The sequence below is a fragment of the Ixodes scapularis genome, unplaced genomic scaffold (genome assembly GCF_016920785.2).
Source record: "Ixodes scapularis isolate PalLabHiFi unplaced genomic scaffold, ASM1692078v2 PGA_scaffold12__126_contigs__length_90152505, whole genome shotgun sequence".
NCBI classification, from domain to species: domain Eukaryota; kingdom Metazoa; phylum Arthropoda; class Arachnida; order Ixodida; family Ixodidae; genus Ixodes; species Ixodes scapularis.
This window is the reverse complement of record NW_024609838.1, coordinates 38,244,526-38,267,424: the sequence shown is the minus strand read 5'-3', so window position 1 is coordinate 38,267,424 and position 22,899 is coordinate 38,244,526. Positions and strand designations below refer to the sequence as shown.

At 44.1% G+C, this 22,899-nt stretch overlaps 1 protein-coding gene across 1 annotated transcript; it reads right to left on the bottom strand.

Moving 5' to 3' along the window:
• Positions 1-13,014: 13,014 nt before the first annotated feature.
• LOC8032280 (beta-galactosidase) lies at positions 13,015-21,469 on the bottom strand. The gene is made up of 2 exons (XM_002409358.5): positions 19,846-21,469; positions 13,015-14,429 (listed from the first exon to the last, which is right to left on the bottom strand). Exons 1-2 carry the CDS (start codon positions 21,304-21,306, stop codon positions 13,998-14,000), a joined length of 1,893 nt encoding a protein of 630 aa, XP_002409402.4. The 5' UTR covers positions 21,307-21,469; the 3' UTR covers positions 13,015-13,997.
• Between the last annotated feature and the right edge of the window lie 1,430 nt (positions 21,470-22,899).

Below are 22,899 nucleotides of genomic sequence, written 5' to 3'. Positions count from 1 at the left end.
GGTGTCGGCGGCGTAGCGTGCTCGATTTTTCGCAGTGTGGTGGCGTGTTGGTGGTGTGCGGCCTAAAGTTTTTTGATAAAATTCACGCTTTCAAGTACCACCAACCAGTGTTGTAGGAACGTGCAAGACACGTGCCACAAGCAGGTGCTGCGACGCCATTCACTTCCATGGGTCACTCATTTCAGTGCTGTGCCGCCCTTTGCTTCAAAGGGCCGCTCAAGACACGGGCCTCGTGGACTGGCGCATTTGACGCTACTTGCAAGACAAACGCAAACACATCAGGGGGCTTTAGTGCGGCCAGTGGCTGGCCTCGTGTTTTGCTTTGGTGCTGTGTCGATCAGAGGTGCCACCATCGTGCACGTAGGTGAGCCTTAACCCGAAGAAGAAGAAGAAGAAGAAGACGAAGACTGATTTACGGACTCTGGCGACCTGGGGTGCTATGTTGCGCTTTTTGCACTCCCAGGAGACTTGGAAGAGGGAAGTGACGTCAACGACACAGCAGATGCAGATTGGATGTTGACAGAAGAAAACGAAATCAACACCCAATGTGCGTTTGCTGTGTCGTTGACGTCACTTCCCTCTCCCTAGTCTCCTGGGAGTGCAAAAAGCGCAACATAGCCCCCTTGGTGGCGGCTTGGTGGCGGTGGGGTACAACAAGAAGCGGTGAGCGAGAGAATGCGGAACCAAGTTCAGAGAGAAACAACCGGAGCGGTCGGTTCCGGAGGGACCCCCATACTTGGGCGCCATCCACCCCGGTGCGAGTGTGCGCCGAACATTATGTCGTCGCCGCGTCGGACAGAGAGTCATCACCTAAACGTTTCCTCCATCCTGGTTAAAGAGCCTCTGACACGACAAAACCATTTTTTTTCATGCGAGGCGTTAAAATGGTGAGTCAGGACATCACCAAACAATTGTTTTACCTTGGAGTTGCGTAGTTCTTTTTTTGTTTTTTATATATATAAAAGAGAAATACGAAGCCCAATTCAAAGTGCCCGCCAGTTCCCTGTGACGTAACAATGTTCCACAAGATGTCGGGGCGATCAGAGGGCAGGCATCGCCGGAAGTCACGTGAGTTGTATCACTCTTCGTGCTTACCGCGATCCCGTGTAATCTTTTTTTTTAATATTTGTTATTTCCCGCATTTCCGCGAGCCGTCCAAGCAGACAAAGTTTCTTTTATTTGCTTTTCATCGCCTAATGTTGCTGAAAAGGTAGAAGAAGACTCAGTGGATTTAGTAAACAAGTTCTACTCATGTTCTAGAAAAAACACGTACTTTATGCTCGACGTTTACTTGTACTTGGTACACTCTCCAGTTTGTATTCTCTAGACGGCAGGCATCTTCAGCCTGGAGAGTATCCGATGATTCGACGATCTCGATGTCTGAACTTTTGAACCTTCAACAATGCGATCGGGCGTGTGGTATGCTAGCAATCCTAATTTCTGCGAGCGTTCTAATTTTTTTTTTCAGAACTCGTTAGCTTGTTTTTTGTTTAGCATGGCTCTGTACCATCGAACTTATGCCATGCACTCGTACACTGGCTTGTACTCGCAACGCTTTCATCATTGACCTCCATCACGTCGATCCACTGACTCTTCGTCCTCAACTTTCACAGCACGCAAACTAATCAACGGTACAGCGATAAGAAGCTAGTGGAACTGAAGCTTCGTTTTCTACGATCGCTCGTGGATCATCACCATCGTGGAGAAGAGACCAGAATAACAAAAAAAAATGTCTTAGGCACAGTCGTGGAGAGCACGAGGAGTGAAACTCACGTGATTCCGGCGAACCCACTTTTAGTGACGTAGGTCGATGCCTCCCTTCTGACCACCCCGACACCTTGCGGTACATTGTTACGTCACATGGCACTGGCGGGCACTTTGAATTTTTTTAGCGTGTCAGAGGGCCCTTTAAAAAAATAAGCTTAGTGACGTATATTGGGAAAGATTGACCATTCATTGGTTTGAATAGGCGAGCATCTCGTGGCCAACCACAGGCCCCGAAACAGCCCCTAGCGGTGGTCGTGTGCTCTGAAAATGCGACTCGACTAAATTAAGCCGTTTTAGCGTCGCTAAAGTAAAAAGGTCTGACTCTTGGTGACTGAAAACTTGGCGTGTGTGAGGTTTCCGTCAATTCCATATTCAACGGTAGGATAAACGAACGTGCGTTCCGAACCAGAGCAAGCTGCGTAGTTGCGTGTATTGCTAATGCAATGTGATGTTTTTATTCCGCGGAGAGCCGCGCCACCGCGGAAAGGCCCGTACAATCGAAGCCAGCGGTGCCGCGTCTAATGAACATGATGATGCGATGAGTATACACACGCAATATGACGACGAGATGGATTGTTGCTATTGCGGAGGATGTCAGTCCGATTTGAAGATTTTCACATTTCGTTGAAGCGGGTCAGCAGCGGGACAAGGGGATCTGCAGCCTGACGTTTGATCGGTGCACGGTTCCGCAAAGGAGCCCCGGGAGCATGATGGTGCTGTCGCTCACTAGGGTTAAGTATCAGGCTCCAATGGGATAGCCCAGTCAAAGCAGAAAGCTGCCGCCTCCGAGGTACCGAACCCAGGGTTTAGACTGAGGCACCGCTGACGCCCGGTGTAGCATCCTCTCAACGTCGTCGTCGTCGTCGTGCTGCTGCTGCTAGACTGAACGCTTATTTTCACTCTTTAAATATTGTATCCAATGTACGTCGAAGTCTGCTGATTGGTTGACGCTGTTTAGCACTTTTAGTTTACGCCATAACCGCGGGGAAAATCTTCGGCGCAGGCGGCGGCCTTTGCTCAGCCCATTGGCCATACTCTCCCAATCAGTGTTGTACGGAACGGCGTTCCAAGGAACGGCGTTCCTGGAACGCGCTCCTTTTAGGAGGAACGAAGGAACGCTGGCGTTCCATTTTGCATCGGTGGAACTGGAGCGGGAACTCGTTACATTTTTACTGGAACGAAAAAAGGAACCGCTTTCCTTTTTTTCGTCCAATGGGGTAATTTCTATTTTATTTCTAAGAGGGAAATTCTAAGAGTATAAAAAACATATCTTTACAAAGAGCAGGGTCTCGTTAAACTTAGGGTTTATTTTGTGTAGTCCTCGCTTGGTAACAGTCGCGTGCAGGAGAGCTAGTGGACATTTATTATTTTTGCAGTGCCCGAGAGTGCAGTACGAAACGCAAAACGTTTAGTCGAATGAAAATACACAGAAAGAGGGACGTTTCAAACTTAGCCACTTACTTTTCTTCCACGAATACTCATACACCCAGAAATCTAAGGCCGACTACAGCCATCACTGAACTTCCACAAATAGAGTTACAACAAAAGGACAGGTTACCTGACATCGAACGCACCCTTGTATCCCGAATATTTGGTCACTTAACTGATACAAAAAAAAAATTAATCTTTACTTCTCCCCTTCTCCTCAACCTTCAAACAGAACAACGAATCTACAGTTCACGGAGAAGGACTTGTATTTTTCAAGACTTACCTTCAAAAGCCGTACCCTCTTCTTTACTTGCTCGTCTTGCGGACGCCAATATCGAGAAGCAACGGCGTTGTTAAGTTCGAACATGGTACTTTGTTAGATTGAAACGTGTGAGGTTGTTGTAAAAAGCTTGTGCATTGTGGGGTAACAGTACATTTGGCTGGTCTGAATCGCCCATCCCAAACAGGAATATGGTAAAACGCTGAAATTTTTAAAGGTGAATATATCAACAAAAAGAACCCTGCTGTCGTGTGTCTTCTTCTCCTGCTGCCCTGCCATCACTGCATTCAAATTCGTATGTTGCCATTTAATGGGATAGATTTTAAAAAAAAACTTTGCTTTATCTAACTAATTATGGTAATCAGAAAAATGTGAATGTAACGTATATGTGACGATACGTTCCTTTTTTTTTTAACTGCAACGGGAACGAGTTCCTTTCTCACGGATGGAACTTGTAACGGGAACGCGTTCCGAAAATCAGAAGGAACGAGGAACGAGCTTTCGTTCCTTTTTTTGAGGAACGTGTACAACACTGCTCTCAATATACGGCTGTGAATAAGGTGTATTGCCATGGCACACAAAGAGCTCAATTACCTGAGTCTAATGCCATGAAGAACTCTTATTAGAGTGAACTAGAAAGGACTGCGTGGGGCGAGCTACAGTCTCCTCTCATGCTTTCAGTTCCACCTCAAAATGTGGAAAGCGATCAGGTGGAACCAAGCCACTTCAATCGCAGCGCCACCTTCGCCGTGATCGAAGCGAGTGACGACACAGGTCAAGGGCATATGGGTATTATAGCCCCTTAGGGGCTATAGACCGACTTGCGGGCTTGACGTCACGGTGCTACGGCGGCGCTGCGATCGCGCCGGAGCGGCCGGAGCCGGGTGGTGTGCGTGTGTTTTGCATGGGCGTCATAACATTTCAGCATGCCGCAAAGCGGTGTAGCCGTTAATTGCACCGAAAGGTACAGCAAAAGTAGCGGAGTGAGTTGATTTTCCAAAAGTTCCCGGCGTACTCTGAGAGGCGCAGAAGGTGGATAATATCCGCGAATCGAAAAGGCGGACGACCGTTTGTGCGGCAAGCATTTTCTCGAAGGCAAGTGTGGCTTCCATTTCAATCTGCGTCCCGAGGCTTGCTTACGTGCAGGAAAGCCGTCGTCTGACTGATACCGCCCAGATTTTGTCGTGCCAAAAAACGCTGTAGCCAAAAAAAAAAAAAAAAACACGAAGGAAAATTGTTACCCTCAATTTATAAATAAAAAGTAATGCAAAAATAACGTGCGTAACGCACGTTATTTTTATCGATAACGGTGACGCGTTCCTTCTATTTGCGAGTAACAAGTAACCTCCTTCGTTACCTTTTTTCGGTAACGCCTACAACACTGCTCGCTACGGCCGTGCTACCAAGCAGCAGGAGACCGACGCCTAAACGGAAAAGGCGTTACCACTTGTCGTGACTTGTGGTCCTGAGGGTAAAAAAAAAAGTATCATACCTTGACTCGAAGAACTCTGTGTGTATTTAATCAATTAATAAATTCACTTCCGCAGAGCCACAGTGTGCTGATCCGCAGTGATCCGTTGATCCGGCAGCGCGGAAAGCGGCTCGAAGTAATTGTGGGCCTCGAGTGACCTGTACGCCTGCACCGTGTCGGCCCTGAACTGACTTGGCGAAAAAACTAAATAAACGACGACGTAAGCCATAGACGTCGTTGGCAGCAACTTAACGTCGGAACTCCAGCAGGCCTCGTTTACGGCGCACAGATCTTCTAAGGCAACGCCGTCCACGCACAGTTTGTCTTGATACCGCTGCCGTTCGTGCTCGTGTAGCGAGCTCTAATAGTCTGGAATGACATACGACATACGTTGACAGGAAATACGACGCACAAATGAAACTAGAAGCGTCTTTACAACGTCAGCAGCGAGCGCACGCCACACAACAAAATGGCGAACACATGGAAAGCCTTACCCCTTCTGCCCATAGCTTCTGCGCATGCGCGGCCTTCCGGCCGTGTTGGTAAACAGAACCACGCCGCCTGTCTGTCTGTCTATATTGTATTTTTTTTATGATCTTGACGTCGCAGATAACGTCAAAACGCCACGTCACGATGAGGTGACCTTACGACGACGCCGCGACGTAATCGTCCACTGCGACGTTACGCGACGCCAAGACGCTGTCGTAAGGCCGTCCTGACATCGTGTCGCGTCGAGGACGACTCCGTTTCGTGACATCGCGTCGTGTAGAAAACGACGCCGTTTCGTGACATCAAGTGGCCGTCGTAACAGGGTCGTGACATCGCGTCGCAGTGAAGGCGACGCCGTTACGCGACATCAAGTCGCCGTTGTAACGCGGTCATGACGTTAAGCTGAGTCGACGCACCACGCGACGTCAAACATAGCTATGACGTCACGTCAACGTCGTCCTGACGTCGTCGTCAACATCATAACGACATCACGACGAAACCTTGGCGGCGTGTAACGTCGTCGTCTTTGCCAACATCAACGTCGACGCGCCGTCACGACGAAATCTTGACGTCATGTAACGTCGTCGTCGTCAACAATGACGTCGACGTCGTGAAGTTGGCGGGACGTCACCATGACGTCGAATTGCGTCATGTCCACAACGACGTCGACGACCTGATACCAAGCATCCTTATGACGTCGCAATGACAAGGACGCCGTCATCTTGACATCGCGTGGCGTCGTCGTCGTCGTCGTCAAAGTGAACATTGCCACCGACGACGTTGTAAACTCAATATGACGTCAGAATGCAGTTTTGATGTCGTGTATCGCGCGTTGTCAATGCCGATGACGACGTTGACATCAAGGCATCGTCGTGATGTCGCATGGCGTTGTGACGACAAGTCAGGCCGCGGTGTCGTTATGTATTGACGTGACACCTGATGTCTAGGCTGTTTAAAAATGTCGCCCGGCGTTTTATTGTTTCTATGACAATAACCAGTATGGCGGTCGAGCTTGGCGTTGGAATGTAACGCGTTTTTCATTAAAAAACGGCTAATTCGAACCACTTCGCTCGTAGCGCCCAAGGGGGCACTACGAGCGAAGTGGCTTGGATCAGCCGATGTTTTCAACATGCGGAGGCGCAGAAATAGCACTCCGGTGGCCCCACTCGTCCTTTCCAGTACACTCTACTCCTACTAGCTATGTCCTTATAGTTCATACCATGGTGGAAGAAACATTTAGGCGATCACACGCTGTCCGACGCGGCGATCACATTATGTTCGGCGCACCGAGCGCTCTCAGCCATTTACTGAGCGCATAGAGAAGTACAAACGCAGGACAATGCGTTATTGTACTTCTAAAACGAAGCTCGTGGCATGCACATATTTGATTCGTCTTTACATACCAAACATTTATTGAACAATTGAAAGGCGTTAAGAAAAAAGAAGACATTTCGATGTATTTATAATGATTACGGCATGGATACGTCTGTGTAATCTTTGTTAACCGTATCTGGGTTACTCCAGTTATCTACTCGCAGAAAGGTAAAGCGTTTGCAGTTTATGCACAGCCTAAGACATGATACGATTGGCTTGAAGTCCGAGGACTATCTGATGTATTTTTGCGGCCAATATAAGCTGAAACGCGGTTCTGTGTGGCGCGTGGGACAATCAAAAAAGCCTGGCGGATTTTTTTTTCTTTTTTTTAACTGCTATGCACTCTGATGCCAAGACAACTCCCCTCCGACCCACTCGGTGCGCCACTCTGTATTTCTTTTTTTCTCCGCTACTGAGACGGCTGTTCTCAACTGCGGCAGGACTGTCCGGATGGACGCCCGGTTCGGCAGGGTTTCTCGATCCTGCCGCTCCAATAGACGTTTGCATGTACGACCCCTGGGCTCCGCCATCTTGCTGCTAGTGTGGGTAGATCGTCTGATAGTAAAGCATCGCTGAGGCGTACCCTCGATTTCCAGACTGGCATCCAGACGAAGCGTTTTCTATCCACGGTGACCAGACTAGCTCTCGAAGCGCGGCTGCTTGCAAACGTCTATAGACCGATGTCACCAAGCGAACTGCGCAGGCGCCCGCGTTCCGGAAGCGGTGCCGCCACCGTGCTACTTATAGTCATCGCTTTCCGTCTTTCCAGGTGCATAAGGCTGTGGTGCGCGTATATAATTGTAAATCATCGTTTGGAACGTCCTAGTATCAGCTTGGACTCTCCCACATGTCTGTACTTTATAAAATTATATTTTTTTGTTATGCCTTAGTTTTTCAACAAGCGTGGAAAAGATTTCCAGTCGTCTTATGGCTTTAGAATCGCGTAGTTATCTGCTTCGTCGTCGTCTCCTCCCTCGTCTTCGTGAACACGTGAACGCACTGCGTTCACGCGGTGGATCCACTGAGGTCCCGAAAAAAAAAAAAAAACTACGCCACTACACGCGCACCGGGCTTTTCGGGTGTCTCAATGAACTTGGGAAGAAGTGAACATATAGTTCATTGGCAAAGAAAAAGAAAATTTGAGAGACAATCGGCTCGGTGTAGCACCGCGAAACAGCATTAAATATGTCGGTGGAAAAGTGAGATTGGTAGTGCTCAGACTTGTACACAAGGCTTAATCTACAGTGAAGTAAGAACAGCTAACTAGACTTTTCCTGTGAGTGATAGTTTGCTATAAGTCGTTTGATTCTGGTTCACAGCATGTGTAACAGGCTATAGATGAACTGCAGGGAGAAGTTTTCACACAAAAAAGAAACGATCTGCAGAAAGACCATGCCTGACGCGCCGTAACAACTCGCATGTGTCAAGAAAAAGAAACCATGCCAAATGCCTCAAAACTTTGGGTGGAGATAAGTTTTCGTGCACATTTTCTATTCAGTTTTATTTTGTTTGCGCAAGCTCCCAACGCTAACAGTCACCCGACGGTGAAAACATTTTTCTACTGTTGATGCAGAATGGATCGGTAACTGCAGCCAAAATCAAGTTTTTGTGGCATAATAGATCACCAAAACATGAGTGAGGTTAGTTTGGTACCTTTTTGGTGGTAACTGTTGCTCTTCTAAACTGCACTATACGGTGTTTTCACGTTTTGTATAAAAAATATGAATGCTGTTTTCGAAAACGATGTTATTTCAAGCGATGCATTTCGGGAATCGCTGCTCCTGTTTTCTGAGTGACTGTCGTGCTATATTGAACCATAGTTATGCTTGAAGCATGTTTAAGAAACAGTTATAACCACCAAAGTACATCGAGCAAAAAGTGTATTAAGAACGGCCGCCGCAAATTACTGCAGACATCCCGATTGAGATGGACCAACAAATAGGCCACGACGGAGCGAGTTCTCATAGAGATTCCAACGTGCGGGACACTTCGGCACGCCCCTCTATATGTCTCGGGCCCTGTTATAACACACTATTTAGCTCGCATGCAATGGCGTGAATTTAAACTAGGAAGTAAATTGCGAAACAAATTGAAAAACGCTCTTTTTCCTGCCACTCCGTCCGGCTCTGCTTACCTTTCTTAGCCACTCTTTTTAGGGGCTGCTTTCTTTCAGGGAGACATGAAACGATTTAGGGCTGCGCCATTGATCGACCAACCTACCGATTAATCATTTAATGCGTTATTCACGATTAAATGTTTGTTTACCGCTTAATCAGTAAATGTTTGACGAGCCAACGGAGAATATCAACGAGCCTCTCAATATCATGGAGCTGAAGTATCAATCTGTGAGTATGAATGTTTTGTGCACTGTTCTTAACTACACATCGACGCTGATTCATAATCGAAGTTGTATATTCAACAAAAGCAAAACAAAAATTATTGATTTTGACTTTTCTTTAATATTATGCATGCAAATGAGCGAGGGCGATTTATCGATTAATTATTCGATCAAAGGTAGGTGATTAATCGAGTCAAAGCATTTATTCGACGTCCAACCTTAGAATTTAAAGTCCCATGCCTTTTGCCTGCTGTTTTTGTTGCAGCAGCCCGGCACATAACAGGTGAAGCCACCTATTGAAAACCGTCAGCAAACACCTGGTTAAAAGTCTCCTGCTAACCTAAAATTTCCAAACACCGGGCGTACAAAGGGCTTTTACGCGGTCGCGAAACAAGGGAGGATTACACGTACCAGAATGCACAGCGGCAGCGCTGGCATTGCAAAACTTCTGGTGAGATCGGTCAATTAGAAAATGTTAACTAATACACCTGCGTCGAACTGGCGGTTCTCCTGGTCCCTGGTAGATCCAGAACGCCTTTCATCTGGTGCATCCCCAGACCTTCATTCTTGTAGGCGTGAATTATTAAATTCAGAGTCGACTAAAAACCTTCTTTGTAGTATTGCCCTATACCAATACTCCTCAATGTTTAGATGTCTTAAGCACTTGTATAGTCTCTTTTGAATTTTTTCGAACATGTCTCTGGCGAATGCAGGGAGACATCCGTCTTGAGTAGCTCAACTTTCTGCAGAGTAATGCGTGATTCAATGTCGGTGCTCTGCAGAAATTGTTTTGAGGAAGTTCACGATAGAGTTATGCCATGTCATGCATAGGTTTTACGGTTCGAGTAAACGAAACGGTATCGCCTCCACTTCCTAACCAGCAGACGACACCGAACTGCAGAGTGGTGTTACGAGCGCGGAAGAGGACTTGTCTTGGCATCAGCGTGCATCACAATTTTCAGAAAAACGCGACGGTTAGCTCTGATCCCACCAGGCGCAGCGGCGTTTCAGCTCAACTTCGCCACGATGGTAGAGTAACATCCGTAACACAAGGCAAAAAGAAGCTATAAACTAACCAATAAGCTTCAAGGTTGAAAATATATTTTTAAATATTTGTGTTTTTCCAAGGTCCGTCCACGATTGGAATGGTTTGCCTTAAAGCATTGCAAGCATTGCTACATTCAAATATTTTGATAGTGCCCTTGATGAATAGTTATAATAAATTAATAATCATTATGTCTACTAGCATATCTTGCTGCATAAAATGTCAGTTTAAGCATTCATGTATAATTTTCTGCCCTTGTATTGTGTACTCCTCTATGCCTTGGGCGGAAATTGTCGGCCGGCAGTATTCTTCGAATAAAAAAATTAAATAAAAATAAGAAACACAAAAGGTGGATGTTTTTGTTCCTCCTTTTTATGGCCACATCAAGTTTATTCCAGTAGGCCACTAGGGCCGGCTTAATTCTACTGTAGATTTGCGCAAGGGATAAAAAATATTGAATCCTACAAGTTAATAGAAAATGTGGCAACTTCGTCTTATTTACACGATTCTCTCGATTCTAGATCATTAGGATCACTTTGTAAGCTAGCTGCTAGTTTAAATACAAAAGCCATGGGGAAAAAGGCGCTCGAATTTGCAGAAAAAGAATCCGTTTCTTTTTCATTTTCTATTGTGGTGTAGCTCTTACTATTGAAGAGTGTAACTAGATATGTTAGTTTTAAGCAATTCAGAGAGACGTTCTGGCACAAGAAGGTGAGACAAACTTCTGTTTCAACCTATAAGACATTCCCTAGACGTCTGCACTCGAACCATTCGTTCAAAGTTACTTCTTTATATTTAGCATCTTCTGTCGAGTACGAATGAAATGCGAAGAGCGGAGCGCGTGACCTGCAATACACGCAGCACTACACAGAGGCAACTCTGCTTGGATACAACTTTCTATGGCAATGAAAATAACTAATTGGGGGGACGGGGGGCGGAGTTAATGGTTTTTTGTTATTCGGTGAAGTAGTTCAGGACTTGCGTGGTTTTGATTTCGCTATGAGTTTCGCCATGACAGGCACATATCTGCTGGTGCATCTTTTCGTAAGATGATCGTTGTTAAGGTTGCTAAACCGCGATCGCCGAGCATGCACGTATATTCTTTTCTCTCCGTTTCACCTGTTGCTTACAACAAGCCAACCCTTCTACTGCAGCACTCGGACCGAGTAGCGTTGTATGTTACACCGTGATCCATCTCGTCAGATTCAATTTGTCTTACGACAGACGCAGATATGCCGGGTCAATTTAAGAAATGAGGTGAATTTCATTAGAGATTCATTCTTTAGGTCACTGATACGTAAACACGTGTGTGCGATATACCAAAATAGAAGCACGCACAGTGTACAACGCCCAGTCAGATCCCGTTTAGATTGTGTATAGTTACTGCTGGCCTTAGCGGGCGTTGGAGGCGCATCACAGCTCAAAACATGTATAGCGGAAGGTCTCACTGCAAAATCCAGAGGTGCCGGGCATCCTGTGCTCAGTCCTGACGCCTGCTCGCTCACTCTAGTGAGCTCGCTAACCAACTGGTGTAGAAAACAATAGAGACTCCAAGTGCCCCACTCACTTGCGCGTACACGTTGCACCTTACATACCCGGTTCATTTTGACATCTTTTGGATGCCAAACTTCGCGAAAATCCTACGGGGTGAACAAAAGTGCGAGTCCACGGAAGGAACCGACGATACACCACTCTCGAAATGGACGCCACGTGTTGCAGAAAACTAGAAAACCTGCGGCGAACTTAGACCAAGAAAGCCCGAAGAAGCTAAAAAAATGTTGAGTTTCGCATATCCAGAGTAATAACATTGTAACATTGTAACATTTTTAGCTGGTTAAGTTACACCCAGCAAATTACTTTGGTTGGTCTATATTCAGCTGCGAAATGAAACGGCGTGGTCTGGCATGTACCTTTGACTTCATTGCCACAGAAAGTTGTCCTTCGAGTATAGGAACTGATAAAATTACGGAGTGGAAAGGGAGCTGCGAGGGTGCGCGCCTACACCGATGTGCATACCCTCGTAGCCCCTCTCTCCGCTTCGCAGTTTTGTCAGTTTCTAGCAGACTTGAAAAGTAATCCGTTACAAGTAACGGATTATTTGTAGTTCGTTACTTTTTAAGTAATTTTGTAATTGCTACGTTACTTTTTTTTCGGAAGCAATTTGGGATGTAATTTCGTTACAAAATATTGGTAAAGTATTACTTTAATTACTCGCTGCTTTTTAAAAATATTAGCATAATACAGTAACTGGAGCAATACGAGCAGAACATTCAGAAGCATAAAGAGAGCAAGGGTACGAAAGGGTACGAACAAAGTAACGTGAAAGTAATTTGTAACGTAACGAGTAAAGTAATCTGTTACTTTTCACCAAAAGTAATTTGTAACGGTAATCCATTACATTTGAGGCTCGGTAATTTGTAACTGTAATCCATCACATTTTTAAGTAACGAGCACAAGTCTGGTTCCTAGTTACCTCTAGGTTGCGCAGCATGCATGGAAGGATAGCCGCACCGCTGTTCGTATTTCATTCGTATTCAATATTACGCTGCTCGACATACTTAACACGAACACCAGATCCGTCAAGATCTTGAACATCCAGAACTTATGAACGTTTTACTTAGGGAGAATATCGACAGCTTTTAAGTATTATCGCTTAAGTTATTGTCCCTGAGTCTGCCCAACTTGTAATACATGCTGCTGGCTCCACTTTTGGCAGACTTGAAGAGGAGTCTGGCTATTGCTTGTTTGTTCTGACTCTGTTGATGTCCTATGTGTGATGCCTTCCACAGGCACATAAAATAGCAATGAAATAATAATAATAATAATAATAATATTAATAGTTTATTTTCCATGAAGCATCGTGGAGCAAAGGGTAAAAGCGTCAAAGGAGGTTTGACCAGCTTTCGGCTCGTACATTGGCATTGCAGCAAAAAAGAAAAAAAAATATACATATAAGTATAGTATATGCACCAGATTACAAAACAGTTATTAATCACCTAAACAGATGGTATGCACAGTCGTTGCAGACAGAAAACCGAAAAACACAAAAAGAGTGCATTCTATATAGCATAAATAAATTTAAAGATTCATTTGACTAGGGGAAGGAAATCACTGCTAGAGATAAAGACAACGCAAAGCCTTGGAGGAGGTAGTGTCAGTGCAAATTTCTTTTTCTAGAAGGAAATTTAACAGTTTCGGTATGGTATATCGCAACATTCGCCTACCATATAGTTACTAGAACAGTAGACAACCTTCCAACACTCCATGTTTCAAGTTAAGTGAACGTGTAGATTTGGTGTCAATGCGGCTAGACTTGACAAGATTTATGTTTCCTTCTTTCTGTTTATAAACCAAAATCAATCTGTATTCATAAAGGCTATGAATTTTTAATAAACTAAACTTCTTAAACAAACTGCCTGTATGGAAATTATAACGCAGGTTGCATGTTATTCTAACCATTTTTTTCTGCAGTAAAAATAATTTTTGCAGGTTTGTTAATGTGGTGTTACCCCAGATGAGGTTGCAGTATAGTTCAGATGAGAATACAATAAAGAATTATAAATTTACATCAAGGCAGTTATCTTTTAAAACGTTTAGCATGTAGGTCTTCATGACTACTCAAGCGCTTTTTCGTTTGGGAGTTGAAAGAATTGTGGACGATAACCGCAACTCTCTTGAGACACTGTTATCTGAACAAATAATTAACAAATACCAAAATATTGGCTTTTGGTCTATAGAGGATCTTTTTATTATTAACAATATCTTTGCGTTGTAAATTTAGGGAGATAAAACACATTCATTTCTTTTAAGTAGGTGTCGGTCCGTCAATATTTGGCACCTCCACAAACTTCACAGTCTTCGGACCTTCTGGCGCGGACTCCATTTCGAAGAGTGCAACGAGGTTAACTTGAGGATACGGAAGTAGTAACGTTCCAGGAACGTACAGCGTCACCTGGGGTCCTATGGACGGCCAATAGCGTCCCAGATTGAAGCCATTGAGGATCGCGACTCCTTTGCCGAATCCCGTTGGATCCAGGAAGGTGTCAAGAGGCTCTTGTCCCCTGGGAAGCATGAAGTAGCCGAAGAAGATACCGGGAACTTCGAACTTGGGCTCGCCATTCAGCGTCATAAGGAATTTTGACAATAACGAGAGCTGTTCTGGTGTTGAAAGTGGTACCCCTTCCATGGTCCAGTTGGTCAGAAGATGCCCACCAAGAGTGATGTTGGAGACAATGCCCTGAAATCGAGAAGTGCGAAAGTATCCAGTCTGAAATATATACGTTAGATTGTTGGTTCCTCATGTTATTAGCAGAACTTCTTCGACTACCAGCGGACGCTTCGCTGAATATCGCCATTCTGAGTAACATATTCAAAATATAAGGTATCGATTTTGCTGAGTAACTAATCAGCCACACCTGATTGTTTCCCCGGTCAATTTTGATAAATACTCCAGCGCAACCAGATATCGTCCATGTGATTATGTCAATTCTTTTAAGAAAGCTGAATCTCTATCTTTGGAAAATTCGTTTAGGCGAGTTAAAGTTTCGTCGACGTCAATTCTGGCCACTCTCGGTTGTTTTCCGCTCTCGTGTACTGATAGTACAGATAACGTAGATGATACGCACTAAAGCCAGTTGTTGCAGCTATTCCCTCAACCCAGTAATCTTGAAATCACGAATTCGTTATCACGTTATCAATATGACATGATAAAGCAACAGTCATGAGGACAACAGTGCTTATTTTCATCACAATAGCTACAGTCTCACCGCGGAACTCTGAAAGGTTTTTTTTTTTTTTTTTAAAGCGGACTGGGGGCGTTTTTAGATAAGATCGAACAACCATGTCGGTGACTATTTTTAATTGTGATAACAAAAATATATTTTTGCTGTATCCATACCCAGAAAAATAAGACCAATCCTTCTTCTCGGAAAAAAAAAACTGTCTTTGCGAAAACAATTTGTAAGCGCCCTCTCTGTCACGTGCGCGTTTTGCGTATCGCGCGATGTTGGCAGTTCGGGCGGTATCCACCACAAATCTGTTCTGGCTACGGGGCTAGAAATATCTACTGACAAATTGGACATACGAAGAATTGACAAAAAGTATTAATCACCGAGTATCAGGATCGTCATTTTGAGAAACAAGATCGCAAACACGGCACAGTGCGCAATAACGCTCTGGATTAGATATGTGCTTTCTTCGCAACTATAAAAGCTAAGGTCTTCAAACATACCCAGGCTGTTGTCTTCTATGTAGTTCACCTTTGCATGAAATATTGTTGTCCTGGTTAGCGGGAGACATTTACAAGAATTGCCCACACGGGGACATTTAACGCAATATGCATTATTTTGAGATTCATTTAAAAAAAGGTAATTTTTAATATTCCTTAAGCTCTCTGCAAATAACGCTTATAATATGTACTAACCGAGTCTGCAAAAACATTATGCAGTGTGTGTGAGGCTTCGAAGTTGTAAAGCGAGAAATACGGCCAAGTTCAGGCTAACTCGGTTACCATAAATCGGGCATGCACATACCCGTTCTTCACAATTTTATTACAATTGAAAAGCGTAAAAATTCTACGGGGTGGTCAGGAAAAGACAAATTTACAGCACAGAGGTGAACGGTAGTTTTGAAGGGAAAATTCTCAATCCACTTTCGTACAACCGACCCAAAAATGCCCATGAGCCGGAGCAATCAAGAGGCACCACACTGTAACATGCTTCGCGGTGCCTGTTTCAACAGCCGGCGTGTAGCATCTCCGTCTACGCGACGTAAAGGAAGCAACCGTAGTGACTTTGCAAGAAGATCAGGCTACAACCTTGGCGGTAACATGATATAGGACTGGAGGTAGGGCGAGGCAGAACGTGAACCTGCGCCGCCTGCGAGCGCCAATAGATCCGCCGCCGTGGAGGGCCAGATAACACATAGGAAATAAAGATAAAAAAAAAAAGAATTCCGATTGACTGAGAGTGTTTTTATTGGGCGTTTTAAGATAGGACCAAACGACAATGTCCGGTCGACATTTTTTTTTTTTTTATCAAAAGATATATTTTACTGGTGCAACCGCAAAAACATGTTCAAAATTTTTGTGCGGAAAATAAATTTTCTCTTGAGTAACAAAAATAACAAAGTCGCTGTTGATATACGCGCACGTTTTTGTGACTTGCGCGATACAGTCCATTTGGATATTTATAAGAGAAAAACTCTTGTCGCCTTAGGGTTAGTATTTTTTTTATATATAGAGGCTGCACATAATATAAAAGGAGGTAAACATGTATTATCGATTACGAAGCAATTCAAAACTTTATGAATCCGGGTCTTAAAAGACTGGAAATTCAATTTTTTTAACATGATTTCGACACGTTTGTTTAATATTCGCATAACTTGCCATTGTGATTGAAAACGATAACCTTTCTATAAAACATACACTGAAATGTAGAAAGGTTACCGATTTTGCAATAATTGGAAAATCAGTTTAAAATGAAGGCCATCTTAATTTTTTTTCTACTTTTCCCAGATCAAGGCTCCTTATCTTTCCAATCAGGCCATTCAAAAATGCTTGGCTATATTTTTCTTTCTTTCTTTTTTTATTTTACAGAGTGATAAATGTACAGAATTGCCGTAACAGGAGTAGAGAAAGGTAGGGCGTTACTGATTCCGAAGAAGGGCAAGAAAGGGTTCGAAAAATGTAGAAAGTTTGTGAAGACAAAGCCATGCAACGCGAGTTCATGAAAAATAAGAATTCATACAAAATATTACAGGTGAGTTTGAAGCACAAGTTAAACATTTAAATAAAGATTTCTCGGATCAGTGAATTTCGGGGTCCACCCTTCATATAGAGGCTGGGCTGCTTACGACCAGGTTTAAATAGTGATATGAAATAACACATGTTTAAAGTGGTACAATTGAAACGAGTTTAATTAATCAAGGTCCTGTGCGCACATTCGGTGCTTCTCGCGTGCTTTCTTTCTACCGGACGCTGACCTGAGTCGGTCACGGCGCTCTCCTGGCACTCTGAGGAGGAACACTCTTTTCCCGTTTTGCCTGTAGCGATCACTGCTCGTTAATTCTCAGTGGAACCGCAAGCTCTCGACCTCGATCTGCTTTTCGCCCAGCCATAGGAGACTTTACTTTCAAAGATATATCTTTTCTGCGTCTACTGTTCTTGCTGAAACAGGTGTAGTTGCGACATGTCGGACCACGTACACTGCCACAAGTGACAAGACTGAATTCCACGCACAACAGGAACAGAGTCCCACTCCTTTGCTTTCATGCCTCAGACCGCTTTGACGTCAGCTTTCCGGGGGTGGATTAGTTTCACATTAGGCCGTTTAGTGTTCAGTGGTGCAGCTATCTCTGACGCCGACTTGATCACCGACTTGTTGGGCAGTCGGAGGTTGTGAAACGTTGCCTGGTGCTTGGCACGACCCCAGATTCTATCGCAGGCACTCTTGACATGTCCAGTTGCGGGAAACATACATTTCGCTGACGTGTACTTGCTGATCTGCAGCTCGTGTTGTTGGTACTTCCTGTTAAAGTGACTTACTGCACCATCACTAACGTATGTCACATGAGCCTACCCAAATTGGATTTCACAATTCTCCGAATCGTTTTAAATAAATTAAGTTACAAACAATCTCATTCACTCGCCTTTCTTTTCTTTTCTTTTTTTTCTTTCTTTGCGTTGTGCTGTTTCTTGCGGCGACGGATCTATCGGCGCTCACAGGCGTCACAGGTTCAGGTTCTGCCGCGCCCTACCTCCTAATTCATGTTACCGCCAAGGTTGCACACTGATCTGTTTGCAAAGTCGCTCCGGTTGTTTGCTTTACGTCAAGTAGACGAAGACGCTAAACGCAAGCTGTTGAAACAGGCACTGCGAAGCATGTTGTAGGGTGGCGCCCCGCGATCGCTCCGGCCCATGGGGATTTTAGGGTCGGTTGAACGAAAATGTATTAGAAATTTTCCCGTTAAAACTACCGTCCACTTCTGTGCTGTCAGTTTGTCTTTTCCTGACACCCCCGTAGCATTTTTACTCTTTTTAATAATGACATTGTGAAGAATCGATACGTCCGCGCCACGCCCCATTTATGGTAACCGAGTTAGCCTGAACTTGGCCCTATTTCTCGCTTTACAACTTCAAAACCACGCAAACGTTGCATAATGCTTTTGCAGACTCTGTTGTACATATTATAAGCGTTATTTGCGGAGAGCTTAAGGAATATTAAAGATGACCTTTTTATTTAAATGATTCTCAAAATAATGCATATTTCGTTGAATGCCTCTGTGTGAGCAAGTCTTGCTAGTTCCTCCCGCTAACCAGGACAACAATATAATATCTCACGCAAAGATGAACGATATGCAAGGCAACAGCCTAGCAAAGATTGGAGACCTCCGCTTTTAAAGCTACGGAGAAAAAAAATGTAATCCAGAGCGTTATAGCGCAATGTGCCGTGTTTGCGATTTTGTTCCTCCAAATAGCGACCCTAATATTCGGTGATTAATACTGTTTGTCAGTCCTTAAGCCCAATGTGTCAAAAATTATTTCTATACCCGTATCCAGAACAGACGTTTTGGGGAAGCTGCCCGAAATGCCAACATTGCGCGATACGCAAAATGTGGACGTAACTGCAATTTTTTTTTTCGCGAATACATTTTTTAAAACAAGGATTGCTTTTAGTTCTTTGAGCCTGGGAGCAGGGAAAATAATTTTTGCATCAAAATTAAAAATGCTCGCCGGTCATTGTTGTTGACCTTATCTGAAAACGCCCACTAGCTAGTATCAGCGAATAACAGTTTCTCTGTTGATAGCATTGTTCACGACAGCCAGCGCAGACATTCGATGTCTGTCCTTTAGGGCCTCAATATAGACTTTCTATCACCACCTTTGACAGGAAGCTCAAAAGCATTCAGCGTCTTGTGTAGACATAGGCAAACTGGCTATTAACAAGTTCAGTGTTAAAGCACGCGCTCATTGACCCACATAGGGTAAGTCTTCATGAAACTCGACATCACCGCATTGATACCAGTCTGCCTTGACCTATACTGAGCTGACAATGTGACAGAAGCAGTTTGTTTATAGGACGAGTCAGCAGTCGGTCTTATATTGCGCAGTCACACCTTTTTGCTTTCTGCTAAAGCCGCAATAAATAATTTCCCTGACAAAAAAGATATATAGCCTCTAGGTCTCTCTTTATCTTCGAGGGGCTAAGAGAAAAAGCTTTACCAGAAACAAACAAAAAACAAGGTAAACATTTATTAAAAAAAAAAACACTTTCGACAAAGGACTTTAGAAGAAGGCCTGGCGAAGATGCAACGGCCATAACCAACTTCTCCACCTATCTTAAACCAGATGAGCAAGTAAAAAGTGGAAATAAATCATTTTCTCTCAAACAACTCTCCCGCGGTTCTCGCAGTCAATGAAGAAATGTGCATGAGCTTCTTCGACTGGATGACTAATGCTCTGAGCTTTGAGTGACGTTATATTTGTATATTTTTATATAAGTTATAATCAGATGCGCATGTCTGCGGCGTTCATAAGAGGCTACGTCTGACATCATTATGAGGCTAAAAACGTTACTGCCGCTTTGAGTAAAAAGTCAGGTTGAAATGGTTTCCAAACAATGAAAAGAAAACAATTGTATAATGAGGAGTCCTACCTTGAAATCCTTGTTACCAGGTCCAAAATTGATACGTCCTGTGTTTTCCACGATGATTGTAAGATTCTCTCCTTTCTGAACAACAACAGGGACGCTGTACGTAAGGTGATCGTTGCTGAGCACGGCTCTGGTTGCCCTCGTGTACACATAACCTCTGTCACTGATCCCAGGAACTGCCAAAGCGGTTGGGCTTTTAGGTTGAAATTCGATCGTCGTTGTGTACGCAACATACCCGAAGTCCTGGCCAAGTTCCTCAAAGGTAATTGGGTAGAGCGAGGTAGCATTAGTAAGGTAAGCATACTGCCTAAAGAAATTCAACATCTCTTGCAAGGAACTACTTGCCGTAAATTCTACGGTGCCGAGATTGAGCTTCGGAGCAGGCGCAGGTGGTTTTCCTGGTGGAAGTGGCAAGTACTTGGAGGTGATGTTTCTGATCTTGTAATAAACATCTGTGGGGTCTCCGGCTTCGCTGAGGGGTGCTCCATAATCATAGCTGGTCGGCTGGGGTGGCGGATTTTTACCGTTGCTAAATCCAAAGTTTGTGCCACCGTGAAACATGTAAAAGTTGACGGACGCGTTATACTGCAGAATCTCCTCGAAGGTCTCCAGCATTTTCTGAGAATCAATCTTCGCATGAGGAGCACCCCAATGGTCGAGCCAGCCTGGATAATATTCTGTCACGATGAGAGGTCCTTTTCCCTGTGCTCTCTTGACAACATCAAATGCACGTTTAATGTTTGTGTCAGCACCAAAATCGGCGGTCACCAGCGTATTATTCACGGCGTCGCATCTATATGCAGAATCACTGGGTGCGTCTGTACGAAACAAAATTATGTCTCGACCTAAATAGTGCTGGAAAACTTCAACTAGGTGTCGCATGTAGTTATGATCACACACGAAGTACTGTCCGTACTCATTCTCAACTTGAACCGTGATTATAGGACCACCATTCTTGTACAGATATGGTTTCACCATGGGCAGAAGGACGTTTAGCCAGTTATCCACAGCATCTAGGTATGACTTGTCGGACGACCTATACCTCATGTTAGGGTTTAGGCGCAGAAGCCAGTAAGGCAGGCCACCGTTGTCCCTCTCCGCGCAGATATAAGGGCCTGGACGAAATATCACAAGCAAACCAACCTCCTGCGCAGTTTCAAGGAACGTCTCGAGATCGTAGTTGTCCTCAAACACGTACTTCCCGGGTTCCGGCTCATGGCCGCTCCATTCAACGTAGGTCTGCAGAGCGTTGAGTCCTGCCAGTTTCATTTTGGTCATTCTGTCTTTCCAGTAAGGTTTGGGCACGCGGAAGTAGTGTAGGGATCCGGAAACATATCGGAATGGCTCACCGTCCTTGAGGAAGCGGTCGTTCTCATAGTCGACGATGAAGGACCTTGCAGTGCCTTCCGTGTTCCCCATCGCGACGATGGAACGAAGCGCAAAGAAAATCCAGAGTGCAGACATGTTCACCACTTGCAAGATCCAGGCATCTGTGTGATCCGTAGCTCGTCTGACTGTTGTCTAGAAGCTTTTTCAATATGGGTTTCTGCAAAGATATATCACTGGCCAACGGCCAAGAATGATAGCGCTAGACAATCTGTCCGCCTATGTTATCAGCTCGAGAGGCGTTTTCTCTTTCGCTCCGAATGTTTTTGTATCACACCCCGCTCCCTTGCTAGACCCATGCCCGCTCGTAAAAGGCGACTTTTCATTTGCTGAGAGTGGCAGGTTTAAAGGTTTCTGCATAGCGCAGATGCAAAGGTTTCTGCATAGCGCACGCTGTAGTTGCACGCTTTTATCTCCGGACGTTACTGTACAAACTCGTCCCAACTGAATTGCATCCACTTTGCGCATGTTTGCGTTTAACTAAACGTAAACGTTAAAGTAAACTACAAATAAACGTTTAACATTCATTCTTGCTATTCAGAGAATTACGAGAGCACATTTTTATGTGAAGTCTCTGATCACGCCAAAGCGACAGTTTATGTCTGCATATATTGTCTCAATAAACATTCACGGTGTACACTAGTCATTGAATGGGAATCTGGTGGAAGTAGCTAATGCACTTATCTTGTCGAAGAACGTATTAACGTAGGTCGACCCTGTGCTCCTTAATACGAAGCGTGCTTATATAGATATTCAGATACATTACCTAGATGGAAGTCATAGCCAGCTTTTGTTTAATGCCCAACTTTCAGGAACATTAACGTCGTAAAACTTTATTTCAGAGAAGATCTTTCTGTGTATATATTTATGACGCCTATAGAACAGAATGAGCAGCTGTAGATATCATTAAAATATATTTACAACTTTATGATCTCTCCGTTAATTTGCAATATACAAAGATATTTGATGGAGGATGCCTTTCAATAATGTTGCTCAAGCCAGGTTCGATTTAATAGAACGTGATGAAAACTAGTCAAAACTACCGTGCTATTTTGTTTTCATTTCTATACAGAGAATTATAAGAACTGCTTGGCCCTTCCATCTTCAGCATATATATTATGTAATTTTATAGTGTTCTTGCGTTAGTAGTGACTTGTGTGTTCACTTCTTTCAGCCAATTATTTTATGCCTGTTCCATACGGCCTCAACACGTTCTGTCAAGACCTGCATTTTAGTAAATCAACTACACTGCCTCGTGCGGTTAAATAACTGAAAGCTTATTGCTACATAGGACATAAAACAATGTCATATGTTGCAGTTAACAAAAGTAACAAAAGGTTAAATGTCCAAAGTTTTAAAGACTATCTAGGATTGAACAAAATTTTGACTTTGGAAGCAGAACAACATCAGTTGTAGTGCAAGAAGGCATTTGGGCGGTCAATATAATCTAAATTAATTTGGGACTGCCCGGAAATTCGAGGGCGTAGACTCACATGAAGTTCTTAAACTTTAACAAGACGATAGGTTATTTTAACGTGAAAATTTTCTTTGTCCAGGTGTCTGGCCTCTCGTGAAGCCTGAATAAACGCGTGGCCGCGAGGCTCGACTCTGATTGGTCTGCGACTGGAAGATGAGGAGTAAGGTGCTGAACGCTTATTGGTTAACGGGGAG